Source organism: Pelodiscus sinensis, chromosome 6 (genome assembly GCF_052426305.1).
Source record: "Pelodiscus sinensis isolate ZL-2025 chromosome 6, ASM5242630v1, whole genome shotgun sequence".
NCBI lineage: Eukaryota > Metazoa > Chordata > Testudines > Trionychidae > Pelodiscus > Pelodiscus sinensis.
Window position 1 is genome coordinate 23,683,974 of NC_143057.1, and position 17,763 is coordinate 23,701,736.

Here is a 17,763-nt window from a genome sequence, read left to right on the forward strand (position 1 = left end):
AATTAATCACCCCACAGGGAACCAGGTTTGAGACAGGACTCTCTAATACACAAACAGGAGTAAAAGATGGTCTGAATTAACACAAATTCCCTTATCATAATTATAATCTACAAAAAATGAGTTTAACTGGTTATCCTGAGGCCCCCCCCCTTTAAACTCCCCTTCTTCACCACACACAGCATCGACAGAATGACTTCAGTCTCCTTTACAAAGCTAGCAGAGTACAATCCACTTTCTATGCTCACCTGAAACAGCAGGAAATTTATTGTTAAAATCCACACAAGTAAGATTATTATGTTTCTTCTGCTGCTTCAGCTGCTTGTGATCGCAAGTCTTGGGACAACTGTACAAGGCAGAGAGCTGCAAAGGAACAAGATGAGGAGAATTCAGCATTTTTCCTATCAAGATAAAAATTTCCTTGAAAGAGAGGGCCTCCGTAAAATGCGGGTGGAAAATCCTGTGAACTATGAAGAAATTCCAGAAGAACCAAGCTTATTTGTAGTAGCTCCAGAGATGATGGCAGAGAGTAAGAAGCAAGGAGAAAAAAAATCATCCAGATTTATCCTTCCTTTTGTAGAGCCTGAGATGCTCCGAGATCTGAGAAGCGGGACTGTACCAAAAGAGACCTCTCATTCTGAAAGCATGAAACACTTCCTGCCTTCCCACTCATCCAACAGGACGGAAGCTGAGTCTCCTTATAGGAAAGATGCTAGAAAATTCTGGGACTATTTCATGTTTAAAAAAAATTCAGCTTCTGAGGAGGTTGTTCTGCCAATCAAGACCAACGAGATGTACCAGGAGACTTGCAGGACTCTGCCTTTTTCCCAGGTAAGACCAGGTCCCAGGCAAGAGACCCAAATAGCAGTATTTGCTGTTATCATTCTGCCTTCACAGACTTCACTCTTGTGTCATCTGTAATCTCTGACTAAGGAAATACAGATCAATTCCACTTGCTAGGCCATTTCAGAGACATGATACTAAAAAAAACCCCGAAAGAACACTTTAGGTTTAGTAAAGTTCAACGAGTCACATTGTTTAAGCACAGGTCTGGGAATTGTTTTAATTAGTATACAATAAGCAGAAGGGCGTTTTTTTAAAATCTGTAATCAAACACAAATCATATATCCTGATTTAGCCTTAACAGCAGGGAGAACAGTAAGTTTTTCAGACAATCAGTTTCAGTGCAAAAACTTCAGACGGGTTCAGTGCAGTTATACAGGGGTTTGTTTGTGGTTTGATAGCTAAGCTCAAATTCTCATCCTGGTCTGCTAAAAATGAGAAATAAAACCTTGTCTGTACTAGAAGATTGTGTAGCTTTAACTCACTTTAACTATACTGGAATTGTTAAAGCATAAACCTCTCCTTACTATGGACAAAGTTACACCAGTATAAAAGTGTTTATACCAGGTCAGTTGATTCTAGTCTTGGGTTAGGTTTGACAGCTCTCCCTGACTGAACTACATTTGTGGCAATGGCATCCAGATCGGAAGTGTTGGCAACCCTATCTGGGGTGTGGAATAAGCTATCCTGATATAAGGCACCTTTATATAGGTATAATTGTATCCACTCTAGGGCTTTTAACTATTTTGGTTAAAAACAATCTATATACTAAGAAGTTATAATGTCTAGTATAGACCAGTGTGTAATATTACAGATATGATTAAAACTTGGTGGTGTTTTTCAAACATAAAGGCCCATTAAACCAAATAAATGTAAAGTTATATATTATAGAAACACTGACTGAGTCAGTGGGAAATATCAGTAGATAACTGTATCAGAAACTGTTTTGTTTTAATTTTGTTACTTGAAATAATTTGTAAATGGTGAGAATGCTACAGTAATTCACAGTAAAAGAAAAAACTCATGTATTAATTGTATGAGCCCAATTTTGCATTATTTTTGTGTTTACATCTTCCAGCAAAGTCGCTGGGAGTTTTGAACGTGCAAAGGATGGAGGATAAGGGCCAACGAGTGTTTAAAATGCCAATGCTATGTTGTAACTGAAAATTGTTTGTTGTTTCAGAGTATTGTGCATGAGAACTGTGAAAAAGTGGTGGTGGAAAACAACTTGTGCTTTGGGAAGTGTAGTTCCTTTCATGTCCCTGGCCCAGAAGATCGTCTTTACACTTTTTGTTCCCACTGCTTGCCTATCAAGTTTACCATGAAATCCTTGGAGCTGAACTGCACCATGTCTGTTGCTGTTGTTAAGGTGGTCATGATTATAGAGGAATGCAAGTGTGAGATTCAGAAGCATAAAAATTCTGAAATAGGACCTCTACATTCAGACTTGAATTCAAATGTACCTGAGCACAATTAATCTACTCAAAAGCTCCTTTAAACTCCGTAATAATTACCACCTGCAAGGAAATATAACTATGATTTTAGTCAGAGTATTATGTTATCATGTATTATGTTACCTGAAATATATAATATGTTTCTCTGTGTGAAAGAGAGGGAGAGGGGGATCAGGGTGTGGAAGTTTAATCTCTTCAAAATGTTCTATTCTTCAGGCCCAGCCCTAGGGCAAGGTGAGCCAGGCAAATGCCTTGGGCCCTATACTGTCAGAGCCCTGCACTGCTTAGTATTCACCATCCACCTACCAGGCCTGGGGCCCCGCTCCCAGCGTCTTGCCTTGGGTCCTGCAAACCCTTTGGCCAGGCCTGCTACTCTTGCTATCCTGCGTCAGTTCCACTGGTGTGAGCAATGTTGAGATCCTGAGCCTATCCAAGCCCAAATCTTCCAACACTGTTTTAAATACCATGTTGATTAGATCTGCTCAGAGCCTGACTTTTCTCTGCCAAAAAGGTGTGTTTTTTACATTGAAATAGCTAACTCGATGTAAAAGGGGAATAACAACACAGGTATTTATTACTGTGATGTAGCTAGTCAAGGTTAACCCCTTGTGGGATTAACCTTAACTAGCTGTATAGAGGTAAAATTACAGTGCCGTGTCTCCACTAGGATTTTACACTGGGATGGTGATCTTCAGTTAGCTAACTCAATGTAAAAACACACTTTTTTTGCACTGAATACAAAGCCTAAGTCTAAGCAACCATGTAATTTGTTAGATCTAGTCTAAATATTTTCATTGATGCACTTTTTTTTTAATTGAAAAGGGACTTTTCAACAGAACATTTTTTTTTCTGCAGATTTCCATTTTGGTCAAAATTGTCTGTTTTTTTGATTAACAAAACTTTCCCTTAAAAGCAACTGGCATTTTCTGAGAATCTATTTAAAATGTTGCCAGCAATTGGTGACCTTATGTGTTGCAACATTAGCAGTGGTGGGAAATCTTTGAGAAATATCCATAGCATAAACAGGGTTGAAAGTGAGATAAAGTTAAGACATAACACTAAAATGCTGAAGAATCTAAAACTAATAATTAAATTGATTGTGACTATACTTCCTGAACCATGAAGATTATGATTAAATGATATTTATAAAATGTTTTGAAAATGGGCACGAAGAGCCAGATTTTGATCTAATCATGTAATTCCATTGACTTCTAAGGAGTCAGTCCTGATTTACACTGGTATAAGAGGAGAATCAGATTCTCTTTATTATTACTATTACACAAAAAGAAAGAATCTTTGTCTAATGAATACTTCTAACAACAGAATATTTTAAAATGTTAGAAAGCATGAAGCAATTTCCTACCTGTTGAAATGTTTATACTGAAAAACTTTCTGGTGATACTGAAGTGAGCTCAATAACCAGATGGGAGTGACATAAGAGTAAATATTAATTTAGGGACTGCTTTTGCTGTCCTTATTCATGTTAGTAGTATCTAACAATGGGACAATCAACAGAGTAAGATATTAATCAAATGAATAAGGCCATCAGAATAACTTTAAATGACCCAAGATGTTTCTTAAAATTGAGTTAGACTACTGTGAAAATATAAGCTAATATGACAAGGTGGAATGGTATGTTGTTGTGTGTACTTCATTGTCATTTCTATAGAGGCAATTTATAGGATTTTCCCTGCAATGTGATCATTTCAATATGTTCACTCGCTACATGAACCCATTCAATGAAAGGTGACTTACAAAATGTTAGGAATTTGCATAAGCAATATACTATATGTATAATGGTTGGGACTAATTGTTTTGCTATTTTTGTAAAATAAATAAGTTTGAATTGTATAACTAACATTTATTTTAAATAAAGTGCTTTAACTATGACTCATTCTGTGAATGATTTAGGGTCTGATTTGGATCTCACACTAATATAAATCAGAAAACTGAAGTCAGCGGAACAATACCAATGTAAAACTATGATGAGCCAAGATCAGGTCCTTAATAAAAACCTTGGAAGTAGGAAGCACATGCCTGAATCACTTTGATTCCCTATATTTCTCTGTGCCTTCTATTCTTGCTGTTGCTGCTGTGAATATTCCTTACATTTCTAGAGCTAACTGACCAAAAGGCTACTTTGGACGTTGCAGATAGTAGTCAATTATCCTGTGTTGATAGAAAGCTGTTATTCCCCCAGAACTGGAGAACTGGTATTGTGCTTTGATAGTTCTGAGGAAAATTATCTGCAACAGACATAATGAACTCTAGTTTATTTCTAATATTTCTATCTGAAAATATTTTTACTATACTTCTATATCTATGTTTAATAAAAGGACTTTGCCATCAGACCCAATAATCTTTACTTGTGATACGGATTGTGTTTAGTAACTTTTCCCTACTCTGAAAGATTTCATGCTCTAGATGTGTATTCTTACTGTGCTGAAAATCAATGAAATGGTTAATCATTAAACAAACAAACAAACAAACAAATAACGAGACCTTAGCTGTCTTGGGATAGACACAAATTTATGTATGAACCATGAGATTGGAGCCTTATCTATAAGGAAGAGGTTTTTTCTGGTCTAACCTAAGGCATCACTTTAAACTGATTTAAACAATTTACACAGGTATGATCCACTATGGATGACTTGATATGAGCGACTTTTTTCATTTTCATTTATGTTGCTTGTTAAGGGGTTCAAGCAAAACCAAAAAAACATTCTTACAGGCATGACTGTCCCAGGGATTATCACAATATACTATGTGGCTGCGTGTAGACTGGCATGATTTTGCGGAAATACTTTTAACAGAAAAGTGTTTCTGTTAAAAGTATTTCCACAAAAGTGCGTATAGATTGGCACGGATGCTTTTCTAGAAAAAGTGCTTTTGCGCAAAAGCATCCATAGCCATTCTAGACGCGATTTTGCGCAAGAAAGCCCCGATCGCCATTTTAGCCATCGGGGCTTTTTTGTGCAAAACAATTCTTCCCTGTCTACACTGGCCCTCTTTAGCAAGTATTCTTGCGCAAGAGGACTTTTTCCCGAGCGGGAGCGTGAAAGTATTTGCGCAAGAAGCACTGATTTTGTACATTACAAAGTCAGTGCTCTTGCGCAAATTCAAGCGGCAGTGTAGACAGCTGGCAAGTTTTTGTGCAAAAGCAGCTTCTTTTGCGCAAAATCTTGCCAGTCTAGATGCATCCCCAGTGGCTGTATAACTAGTAAAACTTTCCCATGTAGGTCAGACCTGATACTAATCCTGGCTCACTCAGCACTCATAGCTCTAAGTCCAACTTTTGGCTTCTCTTCTTCCTGCTGCTTCTTGCAGCCCTGCCTTGCTTGCCAGCCAGCCTTCCTGTAGCTGCTTTCCCAAACACTAGATTTCATCCAATTTCCAACACTCCCTGATTTTCTTGGGACTGCCAGGCAGGCTGTTCAGGTGTTATTCTTAGATCTTCTGATTTGACCTTTTGCTGCTGCCTTGCCAACAGCTCACTGCTGGATCGTGGAAATCAGAAGTAATTCAGCCAATCTCCATCCTGTACTAGTTAGTTCATTTATACACATACTGCACTGCTTTCGCAAATCTTATCTTTGCAAAAATTAATACCATGTCCTTGAACGACAGCTCTTGTGAATGCATATTTATAAAAATTGTGTTTGAATGACCTCTCAACTGCTGATCCTGGATCAGATTTGTAGCAGTGGTTTGTGCATATTATAGTCAGCCCCATAATTAGTGTGTAATTATCCTTCAGTGTGTATGAAACAGCTTTTAAAGAGTCAGTTTACTCAAATCATAATAAAAAAGTGTCTACCAGATGGAAAACTTTCCTCTCTCTCCTTTTGCACCAGGGACTTCAATGTATTAATGGTGTCAGGCCATTTATATATATGAATGGACCTATTGGATGGTATAGCTCTTACTAGCAATATATAAAGGGATAAAAGTTCATGATCTCTGTTTAAAATGCATTGTTCCTAATAACATTTTTATTTTACACTTTACATCTGAGTTTTATAATGGTTACCAACTTTGTTAAGGTGTATGCAGGGAAAGCAAGCCAGCAGTCTGCCATTAAGTCTCATCACCACAAGTGTTTTCTCCAGGGATTCATTTGTGAGCTTTAGTAGGCACAGGATCCAATAAAAGGAAGAAATGCTTTTCCATAACAAGAAATAGTGCTGGGTATATAGGCTTTGACTTTTCACAGGACTCACCATTGTTTCCCAGCTAGCTGTATTGTATGAATTCCCACATTCCCTCTGAGCATCTGACTATGCCTTCTGTCCCCAGCCCTGTTTCTTTATTATTCCACATGGGCTGTGTCCAGACTCAGGGGTTTTTTCGAAAAAAGTAGCCTTTTTTCGAAAAAACATCACCTGCGTCTAGACTGCAGCCACGTTCTTTCGAAATTAAATCGAAAGAACGCGGCTTTTCTTTCGACGGCGGTAAACCTCATTTCACGAGGAAGAACGCCTTTTTTCAAAAGTGCTCTTTCGAAAAAAGGCGTTCTTGAATGCCAACAGGGCTTTTTAGAAAGAGAGCATCCAGACTCACTCGCTGCTTTCTTTTGAAAAAGCGGCTTGCTTTTTCGAAAGTACTGCTTGCAGTCTAGACATAGCCATGCTGTTTAGTCGTGGGAAACCTTAGCAAAGAGTGAATTCCCAGGTTTTTGGTGACCAGGGCACACCTCTGCACCCCTTTTAGCTTACCATGCAACATTGTAGCTGTGCAAATTTTCTTGAGTGTTCATTTTGAACCAAGTTCAGAGAAGAAAAGTTATTTCCTCAAATTAAACAAAGCATCACTATTCCCTTTCAGCAAAATGCTAAGAAAATCACAGTGTCATCAAGCCATTGTCATAGTGTCACTAACTCTTACAATGTTATTGTGATTTTAAGAGTAACTGGTGTTTTCTTTTAAAGCCCCAGCTCCTGGAGTCATGTGAACACATGAGACTTTCAAATCTCATTTTTTTAAAGTGTCTAACCCTTTTTGTTGAAGAAAAATCAAGTGGATGTGATTCCAATGCATCTTAAGGGCTCAAAAACAGCTGTGCAAATTTTCTTGAGTGTTCATTTTGAATCAAGTTCAGAGAAGAAAAGTTATTTCCTCAAATTAAACAAAGCATCACTATTCCCTTTCAGCAAAATGCTAAGAAAATCACAGTGTCATCAAGCCATTGTCATAGTGTCACTAACTCTTACAATGTTATTGTGAATTTAAGAGTAACTGGTGTTTTCTTTTAAAGCCCCAGCTCCTGGAGTCATGTGAACACATGAGACTTTCAAATCTCATTTTTTTAAAGGTCAATTTTTTATCCAACTCATGATTTGGAGGGAGATGACTCATAATATTTTAATGAAACCTTTGGGTTGGCAATACTGAGGATATGTACTGTAGTAGTTGGGCCACTGAGTGAAGTGCCTAAATCCCAATCTTGTAAATCCTCTGTGTGCAGAAGTACTATTGAAGTAAATGGGAATTTAGCCTGTGGAGAGTTTCCAGGATTGGGTCCTTGGTGAGAATTAGCATCACTTAAAAGTAAGTACAATAGATAACGACAGCTGTATTAATTGTTAATTAGATTAGTTCCATAGATTTTTGGGGTGAATGTTTAATTAACCCAGCAGAGGTCAGTTGCATGTAATTAGCACTATATTCTTCAATATCAAGAATGTGTTAATTGGATCAGATTTCAGAGTCTTTAAAAATTCTCAGTTATGCCCAGATGCTAATAGGACTTCGCTCTATGAAAAAGGACAAGTATACATTGGACATAAAGAGCCCTTAGCATCTTCAGTCTTAGATTAAATGTGTAAATACAATTTCAGGAGTTTTTTATTCTCTTTTAATTTGTGATAGTTTGAACTGTGGATAGTTTCAGCAACAGACCTAAAAATAAACAAGTGGAGGCTCTAGTTATTTTAATTGCCTTTAGGAATCACTTTCTTATGTAAAAGCGGCGAGGAGTCCTGTGGCACCTTATAGACTAACTGAAGTGTAGGAGCATAAGCTTTCGTGGGCAAAGACCCACTTCGTCAGATGCAACACGGCTACTACCCCTCTTATACTTTCTTATGTAGAGACTATTTTTGTAATTGAGAATTTAGTAATCAAATTGCTTTCAAATGGTCTTATGTCAAACACTAGCACATAATCTTCTTTTCTCACTAAATTATATTGAGTGATATCTAATTTCCACCTAGCCTATGACAACACTAATGAAATCTGGTGTTACATGCAGTATTTTGTGCTGGCTTTGTATTTGATCTTATTTAGATTTTTTTTAAATATGCATTTTCGTGATACAAACTATCTACTGATGCAGAACTACAATAAGATGGGCTACCAACAATCCCTTTTCAACCAGGTTTCTTGGTGGAAGAGAGGACACTAGTAGCTGCAGGATAGCAAACCATCACATTTGAACACAAGATCATTTTCTTCAGAGTGGTGGTTACTGTATGTGTGCTAGTTTGACCAAATTTGACTTGAGCTTAACAAAGGTCACCGCTGGAGACTGAAGTGCCATTAAGATAGGTGTACATGGAAAGAGAGAAACCCTGCTGCAAAGATATTACAATCCAGGCTAATGACAACATTTAACAGGTAAAGACAAAATATGAACTAGCATGCTAGTCCGGTTCCCACTAGACTGTACTTAATTAGAACCCAGCTAGCAATACCTCCCTGAGCTGCTTTTGAACTGTGCTGAAAATTAATCCCCCAAACTCCAAGCAGTCCACAGGCCTAGCATAGTCTTCTCTCTCCAGATCCCACAGCATATCAAGTTTTCATATTCTCTCCTGTGCGCCCCACCCACCCTGAGAGCCAGAGAAGCTGCTCCAGGGATGGAGCAGCAGAGTTAAAGCAGGCTTAGTCCTGCACCACTCCTGAAAGCAGCTGCACATTCTATCACAGGGGTATTTCCTTTCATTTTCCCCCTAAACACCTAGGCTGTGTCTAGACTGCATCCCTTTTCCATTGCAAATGAAGTGAGGATTTAAATCCCCCCCGCTTCATTTGCATAAAAATGGCTGCCGCTTTTTTCCGGCTCGGAGCTTTGCCGGAAAAAAGCACCAGTCTAGATGAGGCTCTTTTGGAAAATAAAGCCTAAGAGGAATAAGGGACCTTTCGGAAAAGGCTTTATTTTCCAAAAGATCCGCGACTAGACTGGCGCTTTTTTCCGGCAAAGCTCTGAGCCGGAAAAAAGTGGCAGCCATTTTTATGCAAATGAAGCGGGGGGGATTTAAATCCTCACTTCATTTGCAATTGCGAAGTGTCTAATTTGCATCCCTTTTACTGAAAGGGGATGCAGTCTAGACACAGCCCTAGTTCCTGGATCAGAAAGAGAGAGAAGGGATTCTAAAGGTTACTTTCTTTTCTTCCTATTCAGCATCTCCATTTTTTAAATAAAATCATCATCCACATGTCAATGGATGATATCATAACATCACATGCCATTGGCAACTAACAAATCTTCATGCCCCTGAAAATGTCATGCCTCATTTCTAGCTTCTGATATTGCAGATGATGAAAGCCTCCGTGGTGTCTCAAGAAAGTGGATCAAGAAAATAGCATTCTGAGTCATGAGGAATTTGGCTACCGGTCTAATATTAGAGTGTCTATTATATAGGTTAACAAGATTTACAACAAAACCAGGAAACAGGTTAGTGCTGTTATTGCAAAAAGGAGAAGTGGTAACACAGAATTCACTCAGAATTTAGCAGGATCCAGGAAGAGGAGGATGGTGCTGTATATGCAGTAGATTTCCCTGTTCATGTGAGGGGAGCGATTTCTTTGCACAGAATCCATTCTACACAAGGATCAGTCGGGTATGAGCCTAGATTTAATATTGGAATATATCCTCATGAAGCAGAGGATTTATAGGCAGTAAGAATCATGGGAATCATAAAACAATCCTCTCTCTTGCATATGACCTCCATAAGAGAGCATCAGCTGCCACTGCACATGGCATGATTTTAGCATGCTGGTTTAGTATTTACAGAGTGCCAATAAAATTTTTATGATGACAGCTGGTGGCTCCTGTGGTAATTTATAAATAACAACAGCAACACCACAACATAGACATCAGGAAACTCCAAGAAGGGTTCTGCACTATTGTGCAATATTTTGAAACCACAGAAATTGGCTGTTTCTGCTTTGCAGGTTTTTCCATAACGGACTAATCCACGCTGGTCTGCTGAACAGTTCCAAACAAGCTGGAGGAGATGTCTACAAAAAAAGCCAGTATTACTTTAAGGTACAGCTGTACTTTAGAGACTAGGTAAAAAGGGGCTACATATCTGTTTTTTGTTTCTCAATGACTCACAAAACAAACCTACTTAGTTCTCAGGTAACAATATCAGGAGTGAAACAGAGGGTGTGTTCCTAACTCTGATCTCTGCAAATTCAATGTGGAAATAGCCAACTAGTCTGGGATTTTTTTTCTGGTTCACGCATCCATCAAGAGCCAATGATTCTGCAACTGGAATTTACAGATCTGCTAATGAGCAAGCCAGAATACACTCCATCTCACTCTCCCAAAGAGCTGTGTATGTTCTGCAGGGCTAACATGAGCAAATTATGCAACAGAAACTAACTTTAGTAAATACAGTTAGCAGATCTAATGGAAAAGAAAATAGAACTATTAGTAAGAAGGGGGAATTTTACAAAATCATTTTCAGACTAGAAGAATATTCCAGTGTTTGCTTAAGAAAAGGAAAAATCTTTTTGCCATGATCTCATATATATTTTCTAACTTAAAAACAGCTTTTTTTCCCAGTAGAGAAAATGTTTCCATTTATCTGACTGTCCCTCCCTTTTATTTGTCTTGCATTTTTAGTCCCCAAATCCTCTTTTTCCTTTTCTCTCCTTGGGTTGTTTTGTGGCTCAACTCTTTCCCACTTGTCTCTTTTCATTTCAATATGCAGCTGTTATGAACCCCTCACCATGTCTGTTGTACATGGAAGTGACTACATACTGGCCCTTTGCCATGGGGATATTTTTCATAGCCATCTTTGCTCTCTGTAGTGTGACCCTTTTCTATTCACCCATAAATCAGATCCATTTTCAGTATTTCCTTGTTTTAGGGAAATATGCAGGCTGCTTTTTAATGTTTATGATACGGCTCTCTCTTCTGTTGTTATTAAAGTAGGGTACATTCACTTACCATGCAATCCCTAAACCTAGCTAAGAGCACATGCTTACATCACAGCAACACTGAATAGGTACATTAGAACATATCCTGAATAATATGACCAACAGTACTGAGCAAATGAGAACGAGTAGTCACTTTGTCCTACAACAGAGTTTTGATGAAAGCTCAAAATCCTTCTAAATTCCATCGTCTTTACTTCTCAGCTATTCTCTTCTTGGCATATATATGTCAATAACTACAATTAAGTTTAAATGTTTAGTGTTGTTAAAGAAGAGCTTCCTGTAAAAGAGGTGATCATTATGTTATTCTTCAGGCTGCCCATGCATCTATTATTGTGTGGGATCTATGCTCTAGGGCAAATGTAAGACCAATTTAGAGTGGGAATCATGCCACTCAAACAGATGGGGATGACTCTAGATAGCCAAAAGATCATGCATGTGCATCAGCCATGGGTGTTCAAGGCATGATTCCCAGATGGGAACGCAGATACTGCTGTCCATTATGAGCTGCCTATGGCAATTAGCCATCACTAATCCATCTCTGGGCAGAATTAACTTTTAAAAATAAAAATTTCCTCCTACAGTCTCATAAGGGAATCCTTTGTTCAATTCATCAAGCCCAATATGCTGCCCAGGGATACAGATTGAGGGAGACACTGAGTTTATCCATGGGGTCATCATCTTACTGTAAAATCACAGAGGGTGAATTTGTGGAGGCAAAAGGAGAGATGCAGACTTAGCTTGTATTTTACACATTGCAGAGTAGCACTGAATTTTAATGTGTTGGGAGAAGGATCAATTTAAGATTTAAATCAGTACTGGAGAAATCACATTTCAGCAAACTCTGGACTAAAGAGGTCTCTTCAGGTTTTTCCTAATTCCCTCTTTGCTCCAATTCTGTGAGTAAAGTCCATTCTAAAGCAATCAAAAAAGTGGCAATATAAAAATGTCTTACTATGGCTACATCTAGACTGCACAGTTAAATTGGAAAAAGATACTGCAAATTGCATATCTTTTTCTGATTTACTTTAGAAAGAGGCTATTTCAAAATTAAGTACATCTACATGGCTCCAAAATTCGGAAAAAAGTGCTCTTTTGAACCATCCCTTATGTCTTGTAGAATGAGGTTTACAGGGATGGCAAAAGAGCTCGTCCATTTAGAAATTTTTTTCAAAGAAGCAGACATGTTCCTTGGACATGGCATCACTTTTTCGGGATACCAGAAGTATCCCAAAAAAGCAATGCAGTCGAGACATAGCCTCAGTTGTGTGTGTGTTTTCAGCCATATTTGCTTTTCTTACTAATAAAAAATGTTTTGTGCCTGTTTGCACAGCAGAAGCAACATAACTATTGAAGAGTAAGTTACAGCATGTTCTTTCTTATGCACCATAAAGACCATCAGCTTTTTAAATCAGAATCATTATTACTGCTGCTGATATAAGAGGCCAGTACAACACATGGAACATATCTTGTACTGTGCAGTTAAATGAATTAGGTTCAGTTCCTTCTCTGATTGCTCTGTTGATCCTTCTGCCAGCCCAGAGCCCTGATGTCTTCAACTGGGGTCTGCACTGAAATCAACCTTAAACTATATGCTTTTCCAATCAGGAACTATGTCTCACTTCTTGTTTGTTACATGAATGCATGTTTATTGCATTACATAAACAACAACAATAAACTTGTTTTCCACATTAAGAATGCAGTGCTTGTAGTTGGACTATTAATCTTTTGACCTGAGCAAACTTAATATGGAAGCCAGGGAGAAGAGAAATATAGAATCATTAGCGTGAATTGGTGCCAAAGTTAAGTATTAATTCAGCTGTTGGTTGATACTTTTTTTCCTCCTGCAGCTCTTCTTTATCAATCACATTTGTAATGGGTCTATCAGTGTCCACCATGACAAATATTAAAAAATATTTCTTGTTGTCCATGAATAATCAAATTTCTCCTCTCCTCCCACAAGAGGAACATGATGAGTATAAGCTATGGTTTCTGGAGCCATAGCTTTTGTGACTTTGTATGTACAGTATTGCAAGTGGACCATGGGACTTGGTCCTGCTCCTCATGATTGGCACAGACTCACATTGTTTGGTGTCCTTCTGGAAGCCCCAGCTCCAGGAGCCAAGCGATTACATGAACAGTCCAGCTTTTAGTTCAAACTGGCTAGGGTGGCACGCTCACCATGGCAGAGAAAGGACTGAGCACATACGAAAGAAACTCAAACTTTTCTTAATCCTGATAGAAATCTAGCAGTGTTAGTCTGGTCTAGCTGAAACCAAAACCAGGACTATGTAGCAATTTAAAGACTAACAAGATGGTTTATTAGGTGATGAGCTTTTGTGGGCCAGACCCACTTCCTCAGATCAAATAGTGGAAGAAAATTGGCATGACCATATATACCAAAGGATACAATCAAAAAAATGAAAAGGACAAATCAAATTTCAGAACAGAAGGAGGATTGGGGGGGGGAGGTAAATGTCGGTGAGATAATGATATTAGAAGTGATAATTGGGGAAGCTCTTTTTTGTAATGGGTAAGGTAATTAGTGTCTTTGTTAAGATCTAGGCATAAAGTGTGAAATTTAAGCATGAATGACAGTTCAGAGGATTCTCTTTCAAGTCGGGTGTTAAAAGGTCTTTGAAGCAGGATGCAGGTAATTAAGTCGCTGAGACAGTGTCCTTTCTGGTTGAAATGGCAAGAAACTGTTTTTTCTTTGTGAGCCTGTCTAATATCTGCTTTGTGGGCATTGATCCTTTGGCAAAGTGTCTGAGACCTTTGTCCAATGTACATAGCAGGTGGACACTTTCAGCACATGATAGCATAAATTATATTGCTGGAGGAGCAGGAATATGGGTTCTTGATCTTATAACTCACTTGGTTAGGTCCAGTGATAGAAATGTAGCCGTGTTAGTCTGTCTGTATCTGTGCGAGTTTCTTCATATGGTTGATGGATTTCCATTCCAAACGGCTAAATGTAGTGCCTTGCATGTAGAATAGTGATAGAAATGTAGCCGTGTTAGTCTGTCTGTATCTGTGCGAGTTTCTTCATATGGTTGATCATTGGTTAGGTCCAATGATGGTATCAGCAGAGTGAATAGGTGCACAAAACTGGCAAAGCTCATCACCTAATAAACCAGGTTGTTAGTCTTTACAGTGCTGCATCCTCCTGTTTTTTCTTGATCCTGTGATTTTTTTAAAGCCTGCCCCATTACCTTAGGGATGCCCGAGGCCACGCGCGTTTGGGGCACTCGGGGGTGGCAACCTACTGGGCGTCGAAAGTCTGACTCCGAGGTTTATCACCGGGGTTCGCCCCGACCATGGCTCCGGCCCGGCCCGGCCCCCGCTGCCACTCCCGCCGGGCGCGGCCGGCTGAGCCACAGGAAAGGGCGGGCGGGCCTGGAACGCGCCCCGCCGCAGCCGCGCAAAGACCGTCCCGGCTCAGCGCCCGCCCCGCCCCCCTCTCTCGCCGAGCCTGGGCCGGGCCCCGCCACCCTCCGCGCGCGCGCATGCGGGCAGCACCGCGGAAGCGGAAGCTGGGGGACGCGGGTGGAGGAGGCAGAGGTTGCGGTTGGTTCGGCGCGCGCGAGCGGTCCGAGTGGCTCCTTCTGGGGCGGGGCAGCCCCCTCGTACCGGTCAGTTCTGCCTTGGGCGGGGAGGGGGCGCTGTGGGGATCCCCGCGGGGACGAGGCGGTGGGCGGGGGCGCCAGGAAGAGGGGCAAGGGCTGAGGGAAAGGGGACCTGGCGGGCGGGCGGGAGCGTGTCGGGATGTGGGAGTGTGTGTGTCTGCATAGAAGTGTGTGTGTGTGTGTGCGCGCGCGCCCGGGCGTGTAGGGGGACGTGTGTGTGTATAGAAGAGCGTGTGTGTCTGTGTGTGTGTCTCTGTGTGTGTATAGAGGAGTGTGGTGTGTGTATAGGAGTGTGTGTGTGTGTGTGTGTGCGCGCGTGTAGGGGAACGTGTGTGTGTATAGAAGAGCGTGTGTGTCTCTGTGTGTGTGTGTGCGCGCGCGCGTTTAGGGGTGTGTGTGTGTATATAGAGGAGTGTGTGTATAGAAATGTGTGTGTGCACATGTAGGGGAGTGTGAGTGTGTAGAAGGGTGCGTGTGTGTGTGCGCGTGTAGGGGAGTGTGTGTGTATAGAAGTGTGTGCGTGTCTGTGTGTTTAGAGGAATGTGTGAGCGTGTGTGTGTAGAGGAGTGTGTGTGTGTGTGTGTGTGTGCGCGCACGTGTAGGGGAGTATGTGTGTCTGTATAGAGGAGTGTGTGTGTGTATAGAAGTGTGTGTGTGTCTGTGTGTTTAGAGGAATGTGTGAGCGTGTGTGTGCGCATGTGTAGGGGAGTGTGTGTGTGTGTGTGTATAGAAGAGTGTGTGTGCCTGTATAGAGGATTGTGTGTGTGTGTCTGTATAGAAGAGAGTGAGTGTGTGTGTGTGTGTGTGTCTACAGGAGTGTGTGTATGGGGGGGATGTGTGAGTTGGGAGCCTGGCCAGGGGAGTGGTGTGCAAGTGTGGGGAGAGTGTGTGACTTGGGGGCTTTCAGTCTTGCACATTTCACCGCAGTTACATGTTGTTTCTTAAACTGCGCAGTATGTTCGTTCGTAGATGGAAATAAACTTTTTATTAGCTTTCGAGTATTTCTGTAGCTAATAAATAGGAATCAGATTTTGTTAGTATCTACAAGGCCTTCGAACACCTCAGCAATGGTTGTGTAACTCTGAATAGCTATGAAGAAGCTCTCTGTTCTTTTTCAGTGTGATTAGTTGTTTCCCATGCTCTTGTCCTAAATCAATGACTTGTTAAATGACTGGCATTTGTTGTCATCATTGTTGTTCTGCCAGTTGAAGAAATGTTAATGGCAGACCTAGTCATGTTTCCATTGCAACCTTAATGACTGGAAATGTGAAATAAGATTTCTTCACTTCACTGGGATTGAACATCCCGATCCTGCAAATTCTTCTGTATTTAAATAACTTGACTCACATGGATCAGCCCAAGATCAGGTCTTTGGTCAGTGTTTTGGAAGTGGAAAGACCATGACTTGTATTTGTTGATAACTAGGGCAATATTGCAGACACATTAAGTGTTGAAATCAATATCTGTTTCAGCTCAGTTCAGTGGGATGTCTCTCTTGAATACAGTCACTTGTCTAAATATTTGCAAAATCCATTCCATGAGTTTTTACTCATGGCAAAAAATGCAGGTACTTATGTCATTTGATTACCATGGCAAGGGAAATATTATTGATAGAAATAACAGTTTCGCTAAACTGAAAAAATGAACAGCTTAGCTAGCCTTATGTTTTTATTACTCTTCAATCAAGTAGCTTTTGAAAATAATATAATTAAAGGGCTATTAAATTGTTACATTCAAGTACAAAATTTCTTTCATGATTACTCTTCTGATAAGGGATAATAAGTATGCATAGTACAGTAAAACCTGTGTTATCTGGTATGCTGGGGGATTGGAGCATTCCGATTATCTGAGGGTCCCAGCAACCTAGGAAAAACCAATGGACAATAATAGTAAAACTCAAGTTTTTAATACTGGTAGTTTTGTAGTGTGAGGCAGTTGGTCTCCCATTTCTATTTTGAGTTAAAGTACTTTTTAAATAAAAAATTGTTAAGCCACTCATGGTAAACCAAGCCAGGTCTGTGCGCCTGAAGATGTGACAGTATTGTGGCTGGGAGCAATGCCAGTTAACAAAGTTTTCTGGTTAACAGAATGCCGGATAACAAAGGCTATGTCTAGACTGCAAGCCTCTTTCGAAAGAGGCTCTTTCGAAAGATACTTTCGAAAGAGCCTCTTTCGAAAGAGCGCGTCTAGACTGCACGCGGAATTTCGAAAAAGCAAGCCGCTTTTTCAAAAGAAAGCACCCAGTGAGTCTGGATGCTCTCTTTCTAAAAAGCCTGTTTGCTGTCAAGAACGCCTTCTTTCGAAAGAGCACTTTCGAAAGAAGGCGTTCTTCCTCGTGGAATTAGGTTTACCACCGTCGAAAGAAAAGCCGCATTCTTTCAATTTAATTTCGAAAGAACGTGGCTGCAGTCTAGACGCAGGTGAAGTTTTTTTCGAAAAAAGGCTACTTTTTTCGAAAAAACCCCTGAGTCTGGACACAGCCAAAGGTTTCACTGTACATATGGACCCATATTGAGTTGCTACATGTCACCTCAGGATTGGATGCAGAGACTAGATGCATTAATGACTGCTTCTTAGAGCAGCTAGTTCTGGAACCCACGAGAGCAGAGAAAATTCTTGATTACATTTTAAGTGGAGTACCGGATTTAGTGAAAGGGGTAACTAGAACAGCCAGGGGA

General features: G+C 40.2%; 2 protein-coding genes and 1 long non-coding RNA gene across 7 annotated transcripts in view; 2 read left to right on the forward strand and 1 right to left on the reverse strand.

Annotated features, from left to right (window-relative positions):
- Nucleotides 1-14,814, reverse strand: part of LOC149524129 (uncharacterized) — a 95,378-nt gene extending 80,564 nt beyond the window's left edge. For both annotated transcript variants that reach the window (XR_016349848.1, XR_016349847.1), the window contains exons 1-2: nucleotides 14,672-14,814; nucleotides 246-360 (exon numbers count right to left, since the gene is read on the reverse strand). This is a non-coding gene — a long non-coding RNA (uncharacterized LOC149524129). The remainder of the gene's footprint in view (nucleotides 1-245; nucleotides 361-14,671) is intronic.
- Nucleotides 295-4,177, forward strand: CER1 (cerberus 1, DAN family BMP antagonist). The gene is made up of 2 exons (XM_006117828.5): nucleotides 295-828; nucleotides 2,024-4,177. Exons 1-2 carry the CDS (start codon nucleotides 295-297, stop codon nucleotides 2,315-2,317), a joined length of 828 nt encoding a protein of 275 aa, XP_006117890.2. The 3' UTR covers nucleotides 2,318-4,177.
- A 120-nt stretch (nucleotides 14,815-14,934) lies between the features above and the next one.
- Nucleotides 14,935-17,763, forward strand: part of ZDHHC21 (zDHHC palmitoyltransferase 21) — an 85,638-nt gene continuing 82,809 nt past the window's right edge. For 2 of the 4 annotated variants that reach the window (XR_012904628.2, XM_075931558.2), the window contains exon 1: nucleotides 14,935-15,091. The gene's annotated coding sequence lies outside the window, so the exon portion shown is untranslated. The remainder of the gene's footprint in view (nucleotides 15,092-17,763) is intronic. The other 2 variants (XM_075931555.2, XM_075931557.2) reach the window with 2 other exon arrangements.

Coding starts and splice junctions, on each gene's coding strand:
- CER1 (XM_006117828.5), top strand. CDS start 295: ATGTTTCTTCTGCTGCTTCAGCTGCTTGTGATCGCAAGTCTTGGGACA. Junction 829..2,023: donor GGACTCTGCCTTTTTCCCAG/GTAAGACCAGGT, acceptor TTGTTGTTTCAG/AGTATTGTGCATGAGAACTG.